Source organism: Gambusia affinis, linkage group LG04 (assembly GCF_019740435.1).
Source record: "Gambusia affinis linkage group LG04, SWU_Gaff_1.0, whole genome shotgun sequence".
Taxonomy (NCBI): domain Eukaryota; kingdom Metazoa; phylum Chordata; class Actinopteri; order Cyprinodontiformes; family Poeciliidae; genus Gambusia; species Gambusia affinis.
The window spans coordinates 18,933,990-18,959,852 of NC_057871.1; the positions used below are offsets into that span (position 1 = coordinate 18,933,990).

At 39.4% G+C, this 25,863-nt stretch overlaps 2 protein-coding genes and 1 long non-coding RNA gene across 4 annotated transcripts; 2 read left to right on the plus strand and 1 right to left on the minus strand.

Moving 5' to 3' along the window:
• Positions 1-200: 200 nt before the first annotated feature.
• On the plus strand, positions 201-6,789 carry zgc:195282 (uncharacterized protein LOC100192223 homolog). 2 transcript variants are annotated; one of them, XM_044113913.1, is made up of 5 exons: positions 201-263; position 1,557; positions 5,922-6,016; positions 6,125-6,191; positions 6,272-6,789. In XM_044113913.1, the coding sequence occupies exons 1-5, from the start codon at positions 201-203 to the stop codon at positions 6,280-6,282; spliced, it is 237 nt and encodes a 78-aa protein (XP_043969848.1). In that variant the 3' UTR covers positions 6,283-6,789. The 2 variants fall into 2 exon arrangements, with proteins under 2 accessions (XP_043969848.1, XP_043969847.1); XM_044113912.1 differs by lacking the exons at positions 201-263; position 1,557 and adding exons at positions 2,707-3,127; positions 3,242-3,473.
• LOC122829388 lies at positions 5,183-6,314 on the minus strand. The gene is made up of 2 exons (XR_006370354.1): positions 6,230-6,314; positions 5,183-6,011 (listed from the first exon to the last, which is right to left on the minus strand). It is a non-coding gene; the product is annotated as an uncharacterized LOC122829388 (long non-coding RNA).
• Positions 6,790-9,686: 2,897 nt separating the features above from the next.
• Positions 9,687-25,743, plus strand: pi4k2b (phosphatidylinositol 4-kinase type 2 beta). Its single transcript, XM_044113915.1, has 11 exons — positions 9,687-10,267; positions 17,860-18,011; positions 18,307-18,387; positions 18,600-18,719; positions 19,399-19,530; positions 21,132-21,285; positions 21,488-21,552; positions 21,727-21,829; positions 23,082-23,215; positions 23,308-23,367; positions 24,393-25,743. The coding sequence occupies exons 1-11, from the start codon at positions 9,910-9,912 to the stop codon at positions 24,564-24,566; spliced, it is 1,533 nt and encodes a 510-aa protein (XP_043969850.1). The 5' UTR covers positions 9,687-9,909; the 3' UTR covers positions 24,567-25,743.
• The last annotated feature ends 120 nt before the right edge of the window (positions 25,744-25,863 follow it).

Below are 25,863 nucleotides of genomic sequence, written 5' to 3' on the forward strand. Positions count from 1 at the left end.
GTGAAAAAAACCCGCCGGTTTGTTGTCAAGCTACGGAGAGCGAGCGGATAAAATATTTGACTGTTCAGAGAAATAGCACGTATATGTTTTCCTTTACAAACTTAGTAAAAACCTGAACATGCTTGAAAATTTAGCTTTCCTGCGAATCACTGCACTATTAATTAATGTGTAACCCTGACTCAACTTTCCATTTAAGTGAAATGACTGACTCCCCAGAGCGGCAAGGCCTCGGGGCACCAAAAGCACAGCAGAAAAAAGAAAAGGTAAGTTCTTTGCTTCTACCCCAAATTAGTTTTCTAAGGTTTATTTGCATGTCTGATAACTGGGGAATCACTTTAAATTGTGTGCAGTGCAGCACAGAGCGACTTGACTATATTTTCCACAGTATCGCTACATTTATTATATTTATCTCTGAAACATAATTGTTAATGTCATTCTGAATATTTTCTGTAGAATAAAGGTCTGGAGATTAGGCTGCCTTGTGCATAACACAATTCTTGTTGGCCTGGAACTGAGATGTCACTGATTTATTTGGAGTCATTGCCATCTTCAAACAGTTTAACAATATGGACAGTGTGGACTGTCCCTATCAGGTCAAAGTTGGTGGGGACATGTCCACACCAGTCCTTTGGGAAGTTACGCCTATGCTAACCTCACTTGCCAACGATTGTTCGTGACCACATTTTTCAGTAACGAGTAATCTAATCTATCTAGCACATGTTAAGGTGATAAACGTTAAGCTAGCATAGCTAACCTACTCCTCACTTTCTTTATATATATATTCTTTAATTAAACCTTTTTACTGGCCTGTGAAATGTGATCCCTTTGGACCTTGTTATCTTGCTGTCGTAGTCTTGACAATTAACATCAAAACTTTGCGTCCCATTTTCAAATTCTTTGCTTGATTGTGTCATTTCCCCACCGCTGATATTCCTGACTGAACGTAAAACAATAGCGCGTGTAAAGCACTGCCACGTGATGTCCAATCCACTAGATCAATGAGCGGTCTTGCCATTTACGTTTTACAAAGAAATTAAATTTTTTACGAAGCATTAATGCTGTTAATGCTTTGTATACAACGTGCAGCTACACATAGATGCAGGCGCATATAGAAAAGAAAGAAGGAAACATTGTAAACACTAGATACCTGTAAATGACAACAGCCAAACACTATTATTATTATTATTATTACTATTATTATTATTATCATCATCATCATCATCATCATTATTGTTGTTGTTTACAACAATAACAACAACTGTTGTTGTTATTTTCATTAATAAGAACAGTTGTTATTAATAATTATGTTATGAATATGGTTTGCATTCTCATTTTCTCCCCTGTTGCACAGTTTACAGCTGTCATGCTGCGTGTCAACATTCCTATCTAAAGAGTTGCAACCAGAAGATCTCTAATTTGAGATTCCACTTTTGGCCTCTGTTCTGCTCTGTAATTGTTAGGGCTATCAGCTGAAATTCATGGTTAGACCAGAAATGATATGCATTCAGTATGGGATGTCACAAAATAAATGGAAGGTTTTTAAAAAAATAATAAAGGGTTAGAAAAATGCACATTTTAATACTCTCGTGGGTTTAGAGTGTTTTCATTTGATGTGAACATCACCCACAGAAATGCCCAAATAAAGGTTAAGATTACTCAAAGAAAACCTTTAATGACTGTAAAATACAGCATGCCAAATTCTGCAAAATTCCAAACCACAACACCCCAGCACCACTGAAATGACAAAACTTCAGAAAATTCTCAGCGTGTCATCGTCCTGATATATAGCTTATACACCATTTAAAGAAATAAAAATTGTTCAAATGTACATCAAGCTATTCAAGTTTTAAAGTTCTTGCTGGCAAGTTTACAGATATTTCAGACCTTTATCTTTGGAGACGAGCTCCTACTCAAGTTTTGGAAGCCCGTCTTCTCATCATTCTCATCTTTAGTTACCTTTAAGAGGTTTTTTTTCCAATTTGATTCAAGTCAGTTGATAGAACTTCCAGCCAGTAGAAGCTTGCAAGTGAAATTAAAACATTAATCTTACATCACACATTTTTAATAACAAGACTCTACTGTCTTGAGATACAAAACGTGTGTAATGCAGCCAGTCATGTTTTATCTTTTTTTTTTCTTTCAGGCCATTAATTCACAGTACCGTTTCCATATCTATGGATTTGCACTTTTAAAAAAGATGTGTTCATGTAGAATTCTATAATGATAAATCATAGACACTTTAAAAGGGAAGTCAAGTCAGTGCTGTTGAAGCTGCTGGTGGGTTTATATGGAGATGGACCCCAAATACATTCCTGCTTAGAGCCTCAGCCACCCTTGGCAGCTGTTTTTTTTTTTTTTTTTTTTTTTTTTTTTGGTGGGGGGGGGGGTAGTGAGGGGAGATATTACCTGCTCGAGAAATCCTAAAAAGTGATATCACTTTCGCTAAAGTAAAGCACCTGAATGTTTCTTCCTCCATGGTCTCTTCTATGTTTTCATGCAACCAGCCAGAAGCACATTTACCCCAGTCTTCCTCACTGACTTCACCGATCCTGTTCCACTCCGTTTTTCTTTTTTTTTTTTTTTTTTTCAGAAGTTCATGACAGTTCGCCCGCTCTCTCCCAGCTGAGCTGTTTCTGACTACTGTTACCTCACCCTCCCTCTCCAGGTCTGCCTCTATCACCTGTCTCGAGGGGATAACCGCCGCCCCCGTCCGCCCCCATCTGTCCCTGCAGCCAACCCGGCCTCTCCGAGCCTCACCCTCTTTTTGTGACGTTATTGAGGAGAAGTGCAGCCTTTGTGTGTGGTTTGTGTCTGTGTGAGTCATTACACAGCCGGTGTGCTTGCGTGTGTTTGAGTATGTGACATACAGTGAAAGGGAGAAAGAGAAAGAGAGAGAGACACAGAGAGAGAGAGGGAATGGACCAACAGGAATAGAAAGGGAGAAGTATTAGGTTTCCCTTTTTTGATTCAGAAGCTCAATTCGTTGTTTGGAATCTAGAAAATAGAGAGAAAGGTGGAGGAAAGAGGAGAAGATAGGTGGGAATCTGAGCTGCTGACAGCAGGTTTTTGTTCCTCCTTTCTTCACCCCTCTTTCATTCCCTCTTTACAACATCATCGCTGTGTATTGGTAAGAAGCCATAGAGTAAAATATCAGCTTTTTAGACCCTTTGATGTCTTTCAGAATGAGTGCAGGATGTGATCAGTAACATCACCTGATTCTTTTTTTTTTTTCTCCCCACAGGCGCCAGCTTCTCAAATCTGAAATCTCAAACTTTACTCTCTTCCTGTGACGTCTGGCCCACCGCATCCGGATCTGACTTCACAAGATGCTGACATACTTGCAGTTAAACCATTTTCCTGTCGAATTTTCAGTTCACACTTGCACTCACACGCATGATCTTTGTACCTGCACGATAAATAATTACAGACCATGGTAGGCTACTGTCCAATTTGTGGAAAGCCTGTCTACTTTGGTGAGTCTGACCTCTTTAAATTTTTACACTCTGTCTCCCTACTTCTTGGCCAGCATAGATGTCTATTTCTTTCAGTTTTTTTTTTTTTTTTTTTTTTCAGGTTGCATAGTGGTTTTGTCCCTACTAATACTTGAGCCTAATACTGTGGAAAAAGATGGTTAAAAGTAGAAGTATGTGGACATTTTAAGCTCATGCCACCATTCTCAGGTTGTAATCATGTGTATGTAGCGGTGAAATTGATATCATGCACACAAGCAAATGTAAATGGGCCACGACCATTATCATGTGTATGTTCTTTTTCCTTGTGTTTATTTAGGGCTACAATTAATGCTTTCTTATTTTGTGTTCTGATGGAAAACCTAAATATTTCTCGTTTTATTTCTATCAGGTTCTTCTGCTTCTCTTTGAACTGCTCACACACACACACACACACACACATAGATTCAAACCCTGGTATCCATAATAACAACAGGATGTGGGTCTGGCCAAACGAGCTTGCACGCTGCTCTCAGGGTTTCCTCCTCACCTTCAGTCTCTTTTAGTTTGCCGCACGCAGAGCCCTCGCTACATGTAGCTGCACAGCAACGGCTGCAAGTCTGCTTTGTTCTTTTACAAAACAGTTTTTGCTTGCCCCTCCATTTGCCTAGGAAAGTTCAGATTTTCTAATGTGACCTGGCCTACTTATCTCTTTTCCCCTCAATGCCTCAAAGCCTGGCCTATTTGTGTTGGGGGACGGGAAAGGCGGAGCAGTCCCTTCATTTCATCTGAATCAATTCTCTTTTTAAAAGATTTATAACTAATCATTTGATTCATTCAGTGAATTCTTTTTTTTCCCCCAAGATCACCTGGATGTGCGGAAGTTTGCATTGTGACTGACTGAGGCATTACACTTTTCGTGTACAGTGTGGTTTAAAAGTATTAGCCTATTGATTTATCTGATTTTGCTTTTTGTCACACTTAAATGCTTTAGATAATCACAAAGCTAAATTTCTGACAAAGATGACCCGAATGCAAACAAAATGCCAGGAAAAGCTGTGCAAACCAGCCTGTCCATAGCAGCTACCCCCTAAAACTAATCAAAATGCTGGGGCCAGCGGCGGTCTGATAATTAGCCTTTTACATCACCTCAGAGGAATTCTGACCCAATCTGCTTTGTTGGACGTTAGCGATACTGGAGGCGTTTTGAGAATGAAAATTCCTCCAGTCATGCAACAGCATCTAATTTAAATCTTCGTGTTTTTTCTCAATGTCTCATATGTGGACTTGCTGGTGTGTTTCATATGAGGTTCTCTTCCTGAAACGTTTTAGAACAGATGTAAAAGGACACAGTCCTTCCAGAAAGTTCCACTTTTGTCTTGTCCCTCCACAGAATGTCGTCTTGAAAGTCTTGGGGATGATTAAAATGTTGCCGGAGGAATGGGGGATGGGCTTTTGTCTTCTTTTTTGTCAGCTGTAGTTTTGGTCCATGGATGCCATCTCTTGGTTTTAGCTCTATATGAAGCAGTGACTTTAGCTGAGTCACTGCATCACTGTAAATGTTGTTCTGAGTTCTTTGGAGAAACTTTGGCAGATCGGCAACTCCTGTAAAAGTTCGCCTCTGATTCATATTTACTTTGTTATCGTCTGTTCTTGAATTTCTTTAAAAATCCTAATGATTTTTTTTTCTTTTTTGATATCTTTTAGTGTTCTTCATGTCGTCAGACAACTTCTGTTCCAGTAATTTCTTTATTGAACGGTACAGGGAGACATTAATTGCTGTGGATGTGGCTCGAGAAACCAAACCAAAAAATTGTTGTTGATCACACTTCTTTCATGACCAAACAAAAAATTAAACTGTATTTTCACATAAGGTTGTATATGACTGAAAGGCAAAATCAGATTACATTTGTAAAGGATGGAAATAGTTTCTAAGACCTTGTATTTAACACATTTCTTCCCAACCCAAGGACACAAACTGTATGTAAAGAACAAAACAAAACAAACTTATAATGTAAGTTCACTAAACACACTGAACACATTTTCACCAAAATCTTTAGTTTTAATACTTACTAATACTGTTAAGTGCTTTTTTGTGACTGTCATTGACCCACTTTTACTTATTTAAAATCAGTTTTTTAAAATATTTTATGCCCTGTAAACATTTTAAAACAAGATGAAACCCTCCAAATCTCTGCTTTGTAGAAGTTGCGTGCAGCAATCTTGGACATAGATATTTTACCAACATGTTAGAAGACCATGAGTCAGGTTTTTGGTTTAAAAGGTAGATGTCTAACAAACATGCATATCAAAAATTCAAGATTGTTTTGTCATTAAAGCTGCGCTAAAACCGCTCTGTATTTAAAGCAAGTAAAGACATATTACATGTGTAAAGAAACAAAATATGTTCCACCTTAATAGTGAAAATGGATAAACTGTTCCTCATTTTGCGGCTGTTTGTCTTTGGTGCAGGGGAGAAGAAGAGGTCCTTAGGGAGGGACTACCATCCTCTATGCCTGAAGTGCCAGAAGTGCAAGAGACAGCTGACGGCTGGCCAGCATGCTGAGGTACATAAGGAAGATAAATGAGACAATATAAGACTAAAAAATGAAGAACACAATCTGACTAAGTGAAAATGATAACACAGTAATCATGTGCCGATGATTGCATTGCAGTACGATGAGAAGCCGTACTGCACACACTGCTACATGAAGATATTTGGCCCGAGATGCACACTTTCAGGTGACACTAAGAACACACACGCACACAGTCGCACACACATGATTTCTGACTCTTTCTCCCATGTTTGGATTGTTCCTCAGGCAACAGGTGAAGGATGTCTCCACAGGACAGGCGTGTGGTCTTCAACGCCCAAACCCGACAGAAGCACAACTAGTAAATACTGACATCTAAGACGAGGGCAGCTGAAAAGCCACAAAACGTAGAGGCTTTAATAATAAACAATGGCGAGCGTACATTTAACTATTGTTCTCGTCAGGAATTGAATATCTATGAATAAGCGGCGTTTACTTGAGTTTTATCATACTGATTGTAAATTTGAACGAGTTTTTTTTGTCTTACATTTTCAGAACTTTGTGACTGTATTTTTTTATTTTTTATTTTTTTGCTGTATCTGCAATGTTACTTTTGGTTTTGCAATCACAAAGCAATAATCCTATTCAAAGTATTCATACATCCACAAACCTTAATGTATTTTATTTAGATTTAATGAGAGGGACCAACACAAAGTAGTGCATAGTGGTAGAGATTCAATATAAATTACACATTGTTTTTGAACTCTCTGAAATAGAAATGTGGAAATAAAGTCCTATATGCAACACGTTGCCTTCACAATTATCTGTCTCCTTAACAGTTGACAATACAGAGCCCACTTGTGTGTAATTTGATTCAGGTGTTCTGGGAAGGCTTTGGAGGAAAACAGCAGAGAGGTCAGTGAGAAAGTTGAAGAGAATTTTAAAGTGGGGTAAAAGAAAATGCACAAGTTTACAAAAGGAGGAGTATCCAATCCATTATCTGCAAAGTGAAGAAAAAAAACAAGTACAAAACTAAGACTATACATGTTGGGCAATGTTTAATCGATTACTAAGCATTGATTGGAGAAGCAACCAAGAGGCCCCATGCTAAGAAAACAAAAAGAAGTTCAGTTTTCTGTTTGCCCAAATGATGATCTGTTTGAAGGGGAACAAATTTGAACTTTTGGGACTACATGAAAAAAAAAAAGTGTACGAGAAAGAACTGAAACCATACCATCGCTACAATGAAACACATGATTATTCATGGAAGGGTGCTTTTCTTCAGCAGAGAAACCAGAAACGATGAGAAGCTAGATGCATAGATGTAGGCTCATAAGTGAGTGGGGCGGGGGTTCACATTCCAGCAGGACGACCACTCTAAACATACATCCTGAGCAACAATAAAAAGTGGTTCGTATCACTTGAAATGCATATCGCGTATCAATCAATTCATAGTACGCCTAAAATCACTTGAAGTTAGTCTTACGCCTTACTAAAGTCAACCGAGAATCTGTGGCAAGATTGATATTCACTCTCCCTCCAATCCAAAACTGGTAGAGGCACACACACAATTCAAAACATTGATGTTTGCAATTGTAGCAAAACAAAATGAAATAAAAAAATAAAAAAAATCTTTAAGGGGTGTCAAAACTTTTGCAAGCCAACGTACATGCTGGCACCTATTTGGACATTGGCAGCTAGATTCACTCAGACACACTCCAATCACAGATAAAACCCATGCAGATGAAAAATGAGTGGAGCTGTAGGGCTCTTCCTCTCTCCCTCATCAGGCAGCCAAGGGGGAAGAGGGAGGAGGATAGAAGCATGGGATGGATACGGGTGGTTGCTGTTGGCAGGGTAAACCACATCTTTTGCCAGCAGAATCTGCTGGAATGAGCGCTACAGGGGAGGGAAAGACAGGTCTCTCACGCTCTCACGCACACATGCATCGGGGCAGTCGTGTTCTCACTGTTGCGGGGGCTTGTCACCCAGTGGTGGCTGAGGTGCATACAGCTTTGTAAACTATCCCTTATCGAGAAAGGTGTCCTCTCCTGTCAGGGGACATATTTCCAGTACTCACCCATGAAGGAGAAAGGGATATTGAACTGAAGAAGGCATAAATGATTGAATGTGAATAAAGTAATAAGATTAGACCTTCAGAAACAATAATAAAAAAAAAGCTACCAGTCATGCTTTATTACTGTCCATCTCCCTCTTCTATCCTCTTCTTCTCTCCCCCCTTGTCTCCTTCACCTCCAAGCCCCCTACCTTGACCATTTGGTACCAGCTGGCTAGCTGCCTATTTGCATGAGTTTCAGTTAGCCTGCCTCATTAAAAAAAGACAAGCACTTGGTGAAAAGGCTGAGTTTCAGTCCTGACCCACACATTAGTTTGGTTTAAAGAAGCCAGGACATTTTCTAGTCTTTTAAAATGCTCCGGAACAGTAGTTCTCCAGACTTTTGTCTATACTTTCAAAGGTTTATGTGGTCTATGAAACCTTTTGGTTTCAAATGGTTTCAAACAAGTTCTGTAAGTATGTACAAAAGAGATATCAGTGCCAAAAAATACATATTTAGTTTTAATTTTCACCTAAAGTCAACTCATTCTAAAAGTCTGTCCCACACCAACACAAGAGGCCACCCGTTTTAGTTCTTGAAATGTCAAAATATGACAGCTTAAAACAAACAAAAAAATGTGAATAATATGGCTAATCATAAAAATCAGATCAGATAAGCCAATATTTTGCTTTACAAAACAATATATCCATGGAAGTATTTAGAAAATTAGATAACTGGAACTTTGAGAGGAGCATCAGACCTGAAGGGGTGTGAAAATACAAATGACAAAAAGTTCAAGTGGTATAAATACTTTTGCAAAGTGCTGTACATATTCAGGTTTTGCTGGTGTTTATGCTTAAATGATTCATGGATTACAGCTAGGTGGCGTGTCCATCAATAAGGTATCTAAAAATAGTCATAGAATGGATTTAAATTAAAGACCCTGTTATAATATGGAGCAAGTGAGAAAGACCTATTGGTAGAATCAGTCGCAGTGTCCATATGTTCTTGAAACTGATGCTAGCCAAACATTGAAAAACATTGAAAAACATGATTGCATAGATAATGAAAACAAAAAACCTACAAACCCCGTAGGGTTTTATGTATGGTTTGACTTGTGTATCAATGTCGACATCTACTGGTCAATAATGGAACTCGCTTTCAGTGAGCTTGCTTTGCCAATGACACAAATATGGTAAGCCATTTGTGCACATATTTCCTATTCTGACAATCACCACCGTTTTGATTAAATTGTTACGTTCACATGTAGGGATTTTTAGCACCAATTAACAAGTATGTGATAATCAAGGATGACTGTGCCAATGTTATGGTCATTTAACTTAGTAGCGGAGTTTCTACTAGAAAAGTAGAACTACGTTGTCAAAAAGATTAACTAGTACATGTTGCACAGTATTGAATTAGACCGAACAAACGTAAAATGTGTAAAAACTAGTTGAATAATTTTCCAAACAACTTGTTATAATCTCGAAGAAATTCAGAATTGAGTTAAGTTATTTTTACTCTTGGGATGCTTACAAAGTAAAAAACAAACAAAAAAAAAAAAAAAAAAATTCATTGCGATAGATACCTCGAGTTCTGATGTTCTAAATAGCACGTGAAGGCATCTCCAACCTACAGCCATACTGCACATGCGCAAAGAGGTAACAAGGAAGGAAAGGAAAAGGCTTGACGACGGATTATGTTGGCACACTGGTGAGCGAAAGCAGCTGTTATCAAGTGATAACGTTTAGGGTTACGTCCTCATCCAAACATGTAATTCGTTTTAAAATGAACGATTAATAATTCGAAGAGAAGAAACTGTAACCAATCCTTCAATTAACTGTAAAATTCTACAAAGAAGGAGCGAAAATGATGTCAGAGTGCGATCTTACAGAGACAGAAAGCGGCTTGCCTGTGCTGGATACCGGGGCGGTAGCAGCAGTGCCCGAACTGGACTCTAACTTTCACTCCACAGGACCCTTGAAGGTATCATTTGACAACAGCCGAACAGGACTGGGATTTGCGGCCAATCCCGGAGTCGCGGTCCGTATCTCGGACTCTCGTGAGAGCGTCTTGACCGAGCTCGAGACGGACGGCTCCGGCGAAGAGGCGCTGTTGTTACCCTGCTTAGCAGGAAGCTCGACGTCTCCGAAGGGTGCCCGAGACAAGAGGAGCAGACGGAACAGACACAGCTCATCGTCGGATAAAGACACCTTGGCTTCCCCAGGTAATTGTTTAGATTAACGTAGTTCCCACATGTTATGGAGAGCTAGAAATGTCGTCCTCACTCCGTGTCATATGGTTGTTGTTTACCCATCGGAAAGTGCTACTTTTTAAAAAAGAGATATCAGTGAATGCAACGTGGGCAAATCGATGTAATGTTATGCAGTCACTCAGGAATATTGATCTAGTATCCTGCCGAGCCCTTCCACAGGATTTAAAGGCCCGAAAGAGGAAATGTAAACTTTACGCCACTTGTATTGCTATTTCATGCATTTCCATTGTTGTTACGTGTAGTCAAGACATTGTTTTAATAAAGTTTCTAAACTTTATTAAAATTGTCCTCTTGACTTCACTGACCATGTGTCTCATTGGAAATCTTTTGGGAGCTGATTATAATTACGTTACAAGCACTTTGCACCTTTGAACTGATTTTTTTCCGTCATACATGCCCTCTACTGTGTTATTAACACTGTGATTAAGTGACGTTTTGCCATTTCATGTGAAAGAATAATGCGGGACGTCAGTTCACCTCTGTTATGCTATTCATTCACCAAATGAAGAAGTCGCAGGCCCAGATCGGCTTCATGAGTTGGTGAACCGACTGATCTACAGTATATATATGTGTGTGTGTTTAAACATATATATATATACACACATCTATATATATACATGTACATATATATACATACATATGTACATATATGTACATATATACATATATAGGTACATATATATATATGTACCATATATATACTTGGAATATATATGTACATACATATATATGTACATGTACATATATATAGGTACATATATGTATATGTAATTTTTATATTTTATTCACTAATCAATGTTTGTACTTATGCCTAAGGAGAATTTAGAGACCAATTAACTAAACAGTCGTGATTTCTGACTGTGGCAGGAAGCCGGAGTGCCCGGAGAGAAACCTGCTAACTGGAAACTACCTATTGATATTTATGAAATTTAATTGCAAAATGTATTCTTGACATTTGCTCAAAGTAGTTTTGGCTCTAGTAGCTGAAACTACTTTAAACAAAAGAGAGGGGAGAAGACATGGGGCAAAGGTCAGCTAGTCATCTTTTTGGACTATGGGGGGAAGCTGGAGAACCCGGAGAGAACCCACTAATGCACTTGGAGAACATGCAAACCCACGAAGACAGAAGAACCCAGGCAGGGATTCAAACCCAGGGAACGGTTTTAGTCACAAAAATAAACGTTTTAATCACACAAACAGAATTTAGAGACCAATAAACTACAGAGCCGTGATTTCAGATTGTGGCAGGAAGCCGGAGCGCCCGGAAAGAAACCTGTCAAAACCTTTTACCCTTTTTGTTCCATACATTTAAGTCAGATATTTTTTGGTCTCAATCACAGTTCTCCAGCCTCAAGATGGTAACTAATTAGGTCTTCGATAATTTTTTCTTCTTCATAATTTAATAATTTTGGCTCCTCTCCAAAGGCTCCTTTATCACCTTCCAGAGGAGGGGCTGGAGAAACTGTAGTATCCGTTGTCTCATCGCTTCTGACCTTCTCATATATGTAGATAAGTGCATTTTGAGACATGTCTTCACTGCAGTCACTGTCTGCAGTGAAGACATGCTCGTCGTCAGCCTTAATAGTTTGTTCTCCTTTTATTAAATAGGTGTAGAACTGAGCCGGCTTTGAATCTCCACAGATAACGGAGGACAGGTGGTACCTCTCACTTCCACCTTCACAATCCGCAGGAACGTCCATGGTCCAATTGGCTACCACAGGGTGAATCCTGGTCTGCCTCTGGAGAAAAAACACCAGCACATTGTTATCTGTTATGTAGTGTTTCTTCTCCAAGGCTGACCCGCAACCCGAACTGCAACATCTGCCCCCCAAATCCAACCAACTGTTAAAAAGATCAACTATGTCAGTTGGATAAGTTGCCGGTGGAAGGGCAACCAGGGGGCCGTTGCTCAGTAGCTCAAGGTCTGTGGTCCCACAGTTGGAGCAAGAGTTTTGGTTGTATAACTCTCTATCCGTGTCTCCTCCAAAGGAATCCAACCACACCAACATGGACTCCAGCAAACATTTTACGTCATAGTCCCCTCCCACGTCTGACGGCAGCTCCTTCTCCTTCAGCTCCATCAGAACTGGGGAGAGGTCTTTCTGACAAAAATGTTTGCCGGGGTTACGGACAGCCGAGAGGATGAGAGATGCCTCCAGAAATACCCTTTCCTGAGCGAGACACCTGCTGGTGACGCTCAGGTTCAGGATGCTCTGGAAGGCAGCACTCACCCAGCTGTTTTGGAGCTCGTTGGAGAACTTGAAGAAGTTCTCCTCCGTCTGTCCGTTTCCTGCAGTTGCTGTCCTGCCTGTATCTGGGAGATCCAAGCCAACTCTGTGTTCTGCTTCAACATCCGGAGAAATATTAACCTCTAAGGCAACGGTGATTCTTGCATGTAGAGAGGGTTTCTTTGACAAATTCATCAGTTCCTCTTCTTCTGAGATACGTTCCCCATCCGGGGAACTTGGAATTAGAACATCGCTTGTAAAAGTGCTCTTGAGAGTAGAGCACTTTGGAAAGGACAGAGCTGGAACCCATGAAACCAAAGCTTCTGCTGTTACCTCAGCCAGAGCTTTGGCTGCGAGGTCAGCCACAGACAAATCCTCCCCAGCCGGGTTAGATTTTTCTGCGACCGCTCTCTCACCCTCCTGGTGTACGGTTGTCTTTGAACAAACTTCCCCAGCCGGGTCAGTTTGCTCAAAGACAGTACGATTGTCCTTGGTACTGTCTCGTACCGTCTCTGTCACACCAATGTCTGTGGTCCCACAGACATTGGTCGGGTGTTCAGAGAAAACCTCCCCAGCCGGGTCGGTTTGCCCAGAGACAGTACCCTTGTCCTGTGTACTTTCTGGTCCAGTTGTTATTGGGTGAGAATCTGTGGTCCCACAAACCTCTGTCGCCTTTTCAGAACAAACCTTCCCAGCCGGGTCGGTTTGTTCTTGGGCGTCGGTTGGAAGACCTTTCCAAAACAAGTCGTCTTCATCCTCCTGATGGTAACCTTCGTTTGAATCCTTTCCTGGAAAGCAATGATCAAAAACTTTCTTCAACCCCGTGGTCACAGCATATCCCAGCCCCCAACCAAGTGGGATAAACAAGGGAACGAGCGCTTTTGAAACACCAAACATTGTTACTAAACACAAATCTGAACCTCCAAGAACCGTCTGGAACTGACTGATGCTCTGAGATTCAAGCATTCAAACATCAGAACTTCTTTGATCTACTGTGATGTACATGATGTCACCTATGACCTCATTAGTGAGGTCACTGGACTTCTGGTGCAATGTCTGCTTCTGATCGTTGCTATGGAAACGATCAGGTCAGTTTTCCATGACTCAAGCTGACATAAATACTTAAATAAAAATCTATATTTTTTAATTTATTTAATGTAAAGAGATTAATAGATTTGTGTATGATTTAATTTTTGCATTTGTGGTTTTCCATACTTGTTGTGGTAAAGCATCAGGGAATGATCAGACTCCATCAGGAAGGACTGTTTACTAGAAAATAGTGGGAACAACTTTTTTGGCACACATCTAAGACCACAGAACCTCACTGTCCATTAGACTTTGCGAGGCGTGAAGCTCTTTGAAAAGTCTTATTTCATGTCACCAGATAGATTTGTTTGTTTTAGTAAATTTCTTGATTTGACAAGTCTGGTAGTAATTAGTGCTGGGCTTGGCTTGTGAAACACCACAATAATAATGTGGTTAGTCACATTTACAACATATTTGCGTTTACTTCACATGAAACGCTGTGATTAAGTGACGTTTTGCCATTTCATGTGAAAGAATAATGCGGGACGTCAGTCCACCTCTGTTATGCTATTCATTCACCAAATGAAGAAGTCGCAGGCCCAGATCGGCTTCATGAGTTGGTGAACCGACTGATCTACAGTATATATATGTGTGTGTTTAAACATATATATATATGTACATATACATATTAACCTGTAAATGATGTCACCCTAAAGATTATCTTTGCTGACTTATGCAACGTTTTGTGGAAGCTTCGTATTTATACCAGAACACATTGTGTGAGCAGATTGGTTGTAAAAAATAAATAAAGCTGCAATTCTACAAAATCAAAATACTACATGGCAGAAAAAGATTTCATGTTGTTCTCATGGTTTAAAAAACATTTTGATGAGTTGTCAGAAAAAATTGCTGGAGTGACCATAGATTTATCAAGCTGATTGGTGCATAGAGTTAACAAACTGTGCCCCTCTCCCACGTGTTGCTGAAGGAAACATGTGTTCCCTTCTCTACAATAAAGCTGTTTCTATGTCAAAAACATAAACAGTCATGATGTGGAAAGTGAAGGAACATCCCCCCGGTTTAGGAAACACTATGCTTGTGAAATGGAATGGTGAAACATAATATTCTGCAAAATACAAATACTAAATTTATTCAGCGTTCTGGCCCCCACCACTCTCTGTTAGCTTCAGCATATTAGCTAGTTTACGTAGATATTCATCAGGTGTGGACAATTTGGACGAGTCCCTCAAACTGTCCAAATATAATTTGCTGTGCAGAATATGAATGAAATACTTCAAGAATAATCTTCTACCAAACAATTCATCCAGGCAGTTCGTTGCAAATACAGTCTTTCAAAGACGACTGCAACCTGAAACCCGGTGCGGCTCTACTTGGGATCTACTCTGTGTTGTTGCGTAGGTCTATATGTGGAAAGCAAAATTATAAAGTTAAAATCAAACCCTTGACAACTGCGCTGAGGACTGATATAGTCTGCATATACGGTACCCGCTCTACCTCTACACCACGCGCTACTCCTGTCAGCATTTATATTTCAAACCAGTCCAAAATGATTTGACCAGAGTGTGACACAGGAGAAACAAATAATTAAAACATGATGCAGTCACCATGGAACCGGCACGTTCAATTTTTAACTCGGATGATACTGCCCACCTTGTTTCTTCGTGTCTTATTTATTTATTTATTTATTTATTTATTTATTTTTAGTGCTTGTTACCTCCGATTGTTGGAATCAATTTTTTAATCAGGGTCAGAAATCTAGGCCACAGGTAGAGAGAGATTGAGCCTCAAATGGCAGGTCTCTGCGTCCCAATTTCTGAGTCCTTTTAACACAAATGCGGTGTAAAATTACAACATCGCTCTATAAAGTTACTACCTGTAACATTTACTTGCTCGCTCTCATTGGTGACTTCCTCATGCGGTTCAGCTCTAGTTGCAGCAAAATACTAAAAGCAGAAAACTGCTAAAACTGTACTTTTATTTATTTTTTATTCTGATGTCCCGTACTGACTCAATTTCACTAAGGATCTTATTTTTAAATGCTTTTTTTTTTTTTTTTTTTTTCTTCTTCTTCTTGGTTTTGTTTTTGTTTTGATGTGTCACTCTTCACTCCGGGTCTCCTGCGCTCTACAAATCTGCTGCACACAAAGGAGCTTTCCATTCCCTAAAAACTGAGCCGGACGTCTGAGAGGCTGTTATCAAATATGCATCAGGCCACTTTGCAGGTCGACTCACAAATAGTCTGTGGTGCAGTGTTGCTGCTCTGTGCTGAAAACGTAAGGATAGGTGAGAGAGGAAGTACTTCAGCTCGGTTTCACGTTCACTCAGGCTTCCTGTCAACTGAAGTTAGTAGAAAGAGATTAAACGAGAGAAAAGCTTTACTTCTTTCTACTGTCAGACTCCGGGATGATATCACTTTAGACTTTCAACACAAATTCAGAGCAGGAAGCTTTCATCCTGGAAAGATGGCAGCTAAATATATGGACTGAACATCTTTCTACAGCAGTTTTAAAACAAGAATGAGATTTAAATTTCTTTGATAGTTGTCACATGACCAAGCAAATGCCACGTGGCTGTGCACCAGCTACAAACACTTTCTACTTTGACCTGTGGATGAATCGGTCTTTCTTTGATTTCCTGCATGGTCTGCAGATCACCTTTACTGGTGAAATTGTATAACACAAATATTAACAGATCTTTTCTCCGAGTTGTCCTTTTTTAATTGCCACCCGTTTTGTTTCTTCAAGTAAACTAGCTTCAAAGTTATTGTTTTCTGTCTGTATTTCTCTAACAAATGACGGGTTAAGTGTTCGCCTAGACCCTGCATCTGCTCCCCTCTGTCCAGCGTCTGTTTCTTTCTTTTCTCCCTGCATCATGTTGAAACATAGTGTGACTGATGCAGAGCACACACAGCCTCCCTGTCAGCTGACTGTTCTGCTACTCGCAGGCTGAGGAGGTAGGAATGTGTCATGTCATGTGAAAGGGGCCTTTAACGGAGGAATAATTAGCAGGGCATATCAACCAGAGAGACTTCGCAAACAGATCTGCAAAGCAGCTGAAATATTTTTGCCAAGTGATGAAATGATTTATCTAGTTTTGTCGCTTAGACGGAGAAATGTCGGTAGTTCACAGCCACTAAAATCAACGTACTTTCTGTGACTTGTGCCCGCAGAGTGTGCTATAAGTGTACAGTAATTGTGACTTTCAAATACTGACACAACTAGTCATAATCAAGTGTCTCTGTCAAGTTTGAGCTAAATGAACACTTAAATGATTTATTTTACTTATGGGGAACATAGCAGAGGAAATATTCTCTAGTATTAGCTTGACGATCTACCAAATTGACAACTTCATCTGGGATTTAACAGTACTCTGTGGTAAACCCAATCAGACTGTAGTTAACTATAGTGGCAACTAAACTGGTAAGAAAAACTGCATTAAAATATATTAAAAACAAACACATAATTTTTTACCAGTCACTGACTTGGCACTCCCTTATACTTTAAATTGAGCAATGCAGTAGTTGTGCAAGTCTCACTTTTCTCCACATAATCAGCCCCTGTTTACTCTTGGGTTTAAAACTTCACCACAGTAATGTAGGTGCCCAGGACAGTGTCTGTAACAGCTCGTCATACTCTTATCGGTTGCAATGAGTTCCCCCACAAAACTGTGTTCTTTGGTCATAATAAGTGAATACAAGGTATTTCAACACATGACCGAGTTGGAAAGAAGCTAAAATGCTTAACAATTACAATTAATAATAAAAGTTAAACGTACTGGTGGAATGGTTTAAGAGAGGCGTTAGAAATTTGTTTGACAAGACGATCTGTGGATAACACGGTATATTTTGCACAGAGGATGCATGAAAAAAAAATTAATGGTACAAGGATTTTGTGTTATCTGATAAACTTTATGCACAAAAACAACACCTGCTGTTGCCTAGTGGGTCTTGTCGGCTTGCTATCCTGCTCGACCTTTTTATCGTTGCCAAAGCATGAATCTTGTTGTGTCGTTTTTGTTTTTCCTGCCTCCAAACTCTAGATTTCAGTTATTTTCCTCAGATAATAAGTGGATTTTTTTTTTATTTGTTCAATTTATGCATTCTATATTATAAAATTGTGCAGCTCTAAAACATAATATTTGGCCCTTTTAGGACATGGATAACAAGTCCTACAAAAACCCCTTCATTTGTTTGAGGTTATTGAAGGAAAATGTGACATGCTCTGTGTTTGCTGCTCATACAACAACTTTTTGTTGTTATTTCCCAACCAGGTGCAAACAGTGGGGACTTCAACCATTTTCCAGACGATCCAGAGTTTGCAGATTTCATCCTGAGGGCAGAACAGGCTATTGAAGGCGGTGTTTTTCCTGAAAGAATTTCCCAAGGGTCCAGCGGGAGCTATTTTGTCAAAGACCCAAAAGGGGTAAGGTTACGATCATTTTTCTCAGAGCACCAAAAACACAGGAACATTTACTGCACAAAATTCTAGAATATTGATCTGTGAGTTGTTAATGTATTTTTAATTGACTCAACTGTCACTTTTGTCATAGTCACTTCACACTTTTTTTTCCCCCCCTTTATCATTTTGAAAAATCATGAAACTGAAATATAGATTTTGTCTTTGAAGTTGTAATTTTTCTTATTTGACAGATAACAAATGAGTCTCAGCTGATCTTTTTGAGCGTAAACGTGATCAATGCTGACTTTTATCTCTGCAGAAAATCATTGGAGTTTTTAAACCAAAGTCAGAAGAACCTTACGGTCACCTGAACCCAAAATGGACCAAATACTTTCACAAGGTAAACTGTGTACCGTGGCATAGGCTATTATTGATTTTGAAGAGGAAACGGATGCACTTGTGGATTTAATTTGCAAACTTTTATATAAAGTAGTATTGCTTTCATTTATTGGGTTTAGTTTAGTTCTTTTGACAGATCATGATGTATCAATGACATATGAGGCATTTTTAACCCCCTGCAAACTTCTTTCTGTGTCCTGTTTTTGTCATTAGCTCTGCTGTCCGTGCTGTTTTGGCCGAGGCTGCTTGTTGCCCAATCAGGGTTATCTGTCAGAGGCCGCAGCCTCCCTGGTTGACACGAAGCTCGGCCTTGGAGTGGTGCCCAAAACAAAGGTACCTCTCTCATTATTTCGGCATCAAGTGCCTGAAAGTATGGGTAAATCTCAGAATGATATAGTATCATTAAAAAGTTTAATATTTCAGTAATTCAATACAAAAAAAAGCTATAAAAAGCCTTTACGCACAGAGACTTATTTTGGTAATTTACCTCTGATCTGATTGTGATCATTATGGCTTGGTGAAAACTCTAATTTTAGTTTCTCAGAAAGTTCTATTATTACATAACAAAAAAAAAAAAGAGAAACCTTTAACATTCCCCTTCCTCCTGACAATACCCTGCAACACAATCTGTGTGGTTCTGGTCAGGTGAGCTTGCAGACCGAGCTGCGTTCAAGTCCAAACTCTGACTGAGTCGCTTCTAATCAGAGGGAACATACATATCAAATTTTAAAAAACAGAAACAGAAATCCGCCAAAGGGGTATAAATAATTTGATATAACAAATAAATTTAACTTTCAGATGGTTGAGTAAATGAATGTTTCAATTAAATACAAAGTTACTAAAAAGTTTACATTTTTTTGACTTTTCTATTTATTTATTTATTTTTTTTGTCAAATCCTTGTGCTTTAACTTTTTCAATCTGTTTTTCAAAGTAAATGGATTTGTGTTTCATTTTTGTTTTAAGAAATGCTTTCTGCTGGTGGTCCAGGCTAAATATATTTCCTTCATTCAGGTGGTGTATTTGGCTAGCGAGACATTCCACTACAGCACTATAGACAGAGCGAAGTCCAGAGGGAAGAAGTACGCCTTAGAGAAAGTCCCGAAGGTGGGACGACGCTTCCACAGAGTGGGCCTTCCTCCTAAGGTAACAAACATCTACACCTCTTCAAAACGTTTTACTTTCCTGATGTTAACATGCTTTGCTTGGCGCCAGTTCTCTGTGTTTTTACCACCTCATGCGCTGCCGCTGCCGCTAAAAAAGCGGTGCCGTCTCAGCGTCAACTCTTTCCTGGCAATTTTCTCAGGAGCTGGAGGCGCAGCTTATGGACGCCAATAACAAATCAAAATGTTAAAATCAATGTGTTCCAACACAAGTTTAGTTTTGTTGTTTTTATCTGCATGAATTCACACAAAAACAAAACAAACAAAAAGAAGTAAATAGAGCTTTAGCATGATTTAAAATATTAGATTAAGGAGCTCAAAATGGCATGACCTCCGTGTGTTTCTTCTTTCTATTGTTTATTTTGACCTTCCTTTCAGGGAGGTAAAGTAAATAAATGCACTGCTTACAGTTGCTGTGTTGTATGAAACCCATAAATGTGATTTCCAGTTCAGTTTGTTAACAGAATCCTGTAATGGTGATGTTCATAGATCCTGTCCTCAGTGCTGTTATGTTTTCAGTCACACTGCTACTGGTACTCGGATCAGGATTCAGCTTGTTGGGACTAAAATAGCCTTAATTGGATCAATAAATGATATTGTTTGATAAGTTAAGCTTCCATCTTTCACAAATACTCAGAACCAAGAGAGGATCCAACATTAACTTGATGGTATGCTTTTATAGTAGCGCACAAACTGCTGCTTTTACCCTTTAATTCCTTAAAATTTTATGTACTTATACTTTATACTGCTGAGCGCTTGAAAGTCAAACTCAAATTCCTTGTTTGGACATACAATCTTGGCCGGTGAAGGTGACTGGTTCTGACATAATGATGTGTCAGAATTAGATCAATGTTTCCGAGGTCAAGCCGGCTCCAGCACCAGCCAGGTTCAACCACTGGAACCACTTTTGTAGAAGAACCCAAAATATTCTCTGGGATTAGAATAGGTTGTGATGCAGACTGCAGAGGATGGCAAAAAAATGGCTGACTGCATTGTTCTTCTATTCCTGGACTAAAAGGGTCCTTTCAAATAAATAGGTCAGAATTTAATGTGTTGGATAACTTGTATTTCTTAAAACTGCAATATGGAGCTTTTATTTTAAAAAAATATATATTTTTTTTACAAATATGTTAAACTGTGACTATGTCCTAATAGTAAGAGGCAGATAATCTGTGAAAAAATCCAGCTCCTTTGCCTCCTCCAAGAAGCAACCAATCATAGTCAGGAGGAGGGCCTTAGCAATGTCAATCATGCTTGTGTACTCATCATCGTGGCAAAACAACCTAATGTTACAGGAAAACTGTCAGTTTCTTGTGTTCACGGCAGGCTCTGCTTTGGGAGAGGAGCTGTAGCACAGCAGAGAGCCACCTGTAAGGTGGGCTTGCTCATATCAACAGGCTAAGTTCACGGTTTTCTCAAAAGAAAAACAGCCAACTTCTTTCAAGTCTTTGTTGCTGCTTTTCCACAGTTTATCACATCATCAGTGAACTTCCTGCTTTTCTAAGCTGAACTGCTGCCGCAACCTCAAGCGTTTGGTTTATTTGCTGCGCGTGAAGACGTCATGTTCTGCCTGTTTGTTTGCAGGTCGGGTCGTTTCAGCTGTTTGTGGAGGGTTACCGCGAAGCCGACTACTGGCTGCGGCGCTTCGAGGCCGAACCTCTGCCGGAGAACATCAGGAAGCAGCTGCAGTCCCAGTTTGAGAGACTGGTGGTGTTGGATTATGTTATCAGAAACACAGGTGAGGATGCGTTTTGTTTATATTTCCTATTTTTACTTCTCTTAATTTAATTGCTTTGAAAAATCTACTGACCCTGGAGGATAAATGTTGCTTCAATTGTCAGGGTTCTTTAAGCTTGGAGCTTTAAATTGTTGTCTCCTTATGTGCCTTAAGCACCTGCGTCATCCAGGCGCGTGTAATATTCTGCTTTCTCCCTCTTCAGATCGAGGAAACGACAACTGGCTGATCAAGTATGAGAAGCCAGGAGAGGGAGACGAAAGTGACAAGGTGTGCTGCGTTAGTAGTAATGCTTCATCCTGGACGCAGTTACGCTACAGCCAAAACAAAAGCGATTATCGGTCATCATCAGACATATGTTGGCCAATAAGTGTAATTAATTAACTTAGTTTAACTCTCAATAAATCAGCCGTGTGATGAGGCTGTTGTCGACGGTCGTTTCAGGACGCTGAGTGGTTGGAGAACAGCACCGATTCCTGCATCAAGATAGCAGCCATCGACAACGGCCTGGCCTTCCCCTTTAAACACCCAGATGAGTGGAGAGCATGTATGTCTGGAAACGTCTGCGACTTGTGCTTTACTAAGTCTATCTCTAAATTAACTGTTTGAAAGTCTGATGATTATCATAATTATAATGGCAAAAAAAAAAAAAAAATGTATTAAACAGAACATATCTTGCGGGGATTACTCATTGTGTTTTATGTTCAAAAAATTTAAAGACAAGTTAGCCAATCTGTCAGAGAAGCATTTCGTCAAATGTCTCACTCACCCTAATCTGTCTGCTTGTAATCAGAAACGGACAGCTGATAATCGGCTTAGCTTCCGCTCTTGACAAAAGAGGAAATCGTCTGTCTTCCTTCCTCTAAAGCTGATATTTAACTTGTTCAAATTCCCCCTTTCTTCAGTGTTTTGTTTTCATCGCCCTGCTTAACAAAACAAAGTTTAATCAATGATTGTTAAATCAAGTAGAGCATTATACTTTTTGCATTGATGAATGGTTGCATTAACATTCTTCTTCTGAATTTCGTGCCTTCGTATACATCTTACAGTTTTACTTGTTTTATGTTTGTGTGTGTGTGTGTGTGTGTGTGTGCGTGTGTGTGTGTGTGTGTGTGTGTTTAAGCGACAAACATCTCTGTGCTCTACCTGTAAAATTCACAATACGAAACACTGTTGTGCTGCGGCTCACTGCAAAGTGTGCAAGATATATTAATACTTAGGACAGCTGTGAAGAAGAATGACTCCTGGTTTGGTTGCTGTCCAAAGTTGTATGCTAATAAGGTATTCGGGAAACAAATTTCTGTCTGTTCTGAACCTTGTAGTTTCAGTGATATTGCTGAAGAAAAAAAAAATATATATATATATATATATATACATATATATATATATATATATATATCCAAAGTATGTATAACACATACACTGGATAAGACTCTCTCCATTCATATTACGTATATACAGTCATGGTCACATTTGCTGCCTGTGATGCGCGCAACAAGAATCTGTAGGTTTTTCTAATTTTATCTTGAGGTTTGAATGAAAAATATCTTTTGTGCTCCTTTTTTTTTTTCCCCAAGCTTCACTTAAATCACTTTGTTACACAAGTGTTCAAACGATACTTTCTACTTCCTGTAGTTCTAAATCAGTAGTGATGCACGTAAAGAGTTTAAAATCTCCACTGCTAGTTATTCACTTATCAAACAATAAAATAGTTTTGATGGCAATGTCTTTTGTCTAAAACACAAAGTATTTGTGAAGAATGAAGTTAAAGTTGATTGAGGTTGTGTCCATCTTTGTAGACCCCTTCCACTGGGCGTGGCTCCCTCAGGCCAAGGTGCCCTTTTCCCAGGAGACCAGAGAGCTGGTGCTGTCCCGCATCTCCGATATGAACTTTGTCCAGGACCTCTGTGAGGACCTCTATGAGATGTTCAAGGTGCAAATCAGCATGCTTCCAAACAAGGCTGTTGCACTTTTCTTTTATACGGCAGTGTTTGTGCTAACATTAGTGATTTTCTCTGGTTTCAGGCAGATAAAGGCTTCGATAAAACCATGTTTGAGAGACAGATGTCTGTCATGAGAGGACAGGTGAGTTGACAGCTGCTTGAAAAAGGCTCAACATTGTTACTTTATCATTTTATCTGGAAAATATACAATACTACTCCTTCGATGCATAAAGAGAAACACATTGTTATGAGTTTGCAAAGCTAACAGTACATATATATGTATATTATATATATTATATCAGTCCTCCTGTCCTCCCTTTTTTCTTGTTTTATTTCATGTTTTTGACAGAGTAAAAAATGTTGGTAGTCTTTATTTGTCTAAAAAGAAAAAAAACACCACTATAATCCTTTGAAGACAACTGATTTAATGTTTTTGTCATGTTCAGTGTGACAAGCTGAAAAAAAAAAGATCAAATTAATGCTAGTGAGCTGGAGAGAATAAAGACACACAGCGAGGTTAGTCGTTTCTTTAGGTACCAATCAAATAATCAGTCCTTTAATGAGGCGGCAACAAAAGACAACAGAATGTGGGGAAAAAGGTATTGAACTGAGATCCCAGAAAAAAAAAAAAAGAATAATTCCAAAGCTTTGCAATTAAAATCTACATGGAATGCAAATGCTGTGATGAATTTTAGCATTGCCTGGAAATGCTGAAAATGCAGCTAACATTTATTTCCGTTTGTTAAAGAACAGCATTAGGAAATAGAAAATAAGTACGGTACATATTTTGGCTCCAGTTTAAAACGGATAATGAAATCTGTAGTGGCTGCTTAATGTTTGACTCTACAGGCTGATTCTACAGGCCAGCAGCATAAAGCGCTAAAGTGCTGCTAATTAATAGGTTTGCATGGGTGCAGGGCCAGACGCCCCCTGATATATGACACACATTACTGTTTTTCATTTTATGTAGAGCTTGAATTAATTTTTATTTATTTATTTATTTATTTTTTGCTAATTATGCCTCCCTTTGAAGCGTTTAATTTTTTAAAAATAACATGCATGCAACTAGGAAGTGCTGTGTAGCGGCAAATTTGATGAACCTTTTCTGTTGCAGGTCCCCAGTGAGCTGCTTCTTCTTCTTCATGCTTTAACTCTGTGTCCCCGCAGGTGTTGAATCTGACTCAGGCGCTTAAGGATGGGAAGAGTCCCATCCAGCTGGTGCAGATGCCCCGTGTTGTGGTGGAGCGCAGCCGCTCGGGTGGCCAAGGACGGGTGGTCACTCTGGGCAACGCCTTCACGCAAACCTTCCACTGCAAACGGCCATTTTTTTCCTCTTGGTAAAGCGCAAAACCTAAGGACAGACTTGTTGGACAGCCTGTTGTTCTGTACCAACATCAGTCCGTAATTAGGGAGGTTTGAATGAGGGCAGAGATTATGAAGACTAGGAACAGTGCAAATCTTGTCTTTGGAGTGAAGAGAGAGAGAGAAGGCAAGCATAGATAACAGAACATGCGTTGAATTGTATGAAGGGAAGCTAAGTTGAGGCGATTTAATTTTAATGTTTTTAAGAGAGCGCAGCAAAACGTGGAAGCTGGAGAGATTATCATACCTCGATTTCCTGTCAGTGAGACCCTTTATGTTATTTTGGCGCGGTTGAATAATCAGCTTTTCCACAGAGGGGGCTTTGTTCATTGTTTGGAAAGCAACCTTCTTTTTGTTGTGGTTGTTTTACAAAAAAATACACTCAACTGCATCTGCTGAAGTTTCACATTAGGTCTGTTGGTGGGGTAATTGCCAAAACGTAGCACTTATGCACCACAACACCACTTTAGAAGTTGAACAGTGTTGGGTTAATCTAAGGGACTGGTCTGTAGGTCTCTCCATTGCGGGATTTATTCTGCAGTTTGGAATTTGTCCTCACCTGGAATAAAACCCCCAAATTCTTGCTTTGCCTTATAGGAATACTTTGTGTAATATACATGTGGACCTGCATTCACATGGGTCACGCCACTCTGTACCCATTGTTATTCATATTTCAAAACTGCAACGTTAACGGTGTCTTTAAGTCTACATACTGCCAAATGTTCCTTTTCCTTTCTTTTGAAGAATTATGACGCCTCAAGCTAAGAACCGTGACGAAACTTGAATCTAGAGGACCGTCCTGGAGCGGGAGGCCGCTCGAATGTATTCTGTTTACGGTTTACACACGGATTCTATCTCCGAAACATTTCAGTACAAGAGAATGCTGTCACAAATGGGACTTCTCATAACAATGAATGTATTTGTTGTATGGCATGTGTTTTAATTGCTGGCAGCTTTCTCTTGAACCTCGTACATTAGGGGATGACATTTCCTCTTTGTAAAATGTTCTTTGAAAAACATTTAGGACAATGTTTCTCTTTTTTGCTCGATGCCGTTGTGTTTTCTTATGTATGAATCTTGAAGTTTTTATTCCAACTTGATGATTGTATGAGAGTTGTATATTTAACAAGAAGGAATAAAATTTGGGAAATTTGAATCGTTTAGTGTCAGGTGTCTGTCATCATACCTTCAAGTGAAAGGTCCGAGGGTCCTCAAACTGCAAGAAGGTACATAAGCTGAGTGTTTGATGTTTAAAAATACATCTGTGTACATGTGA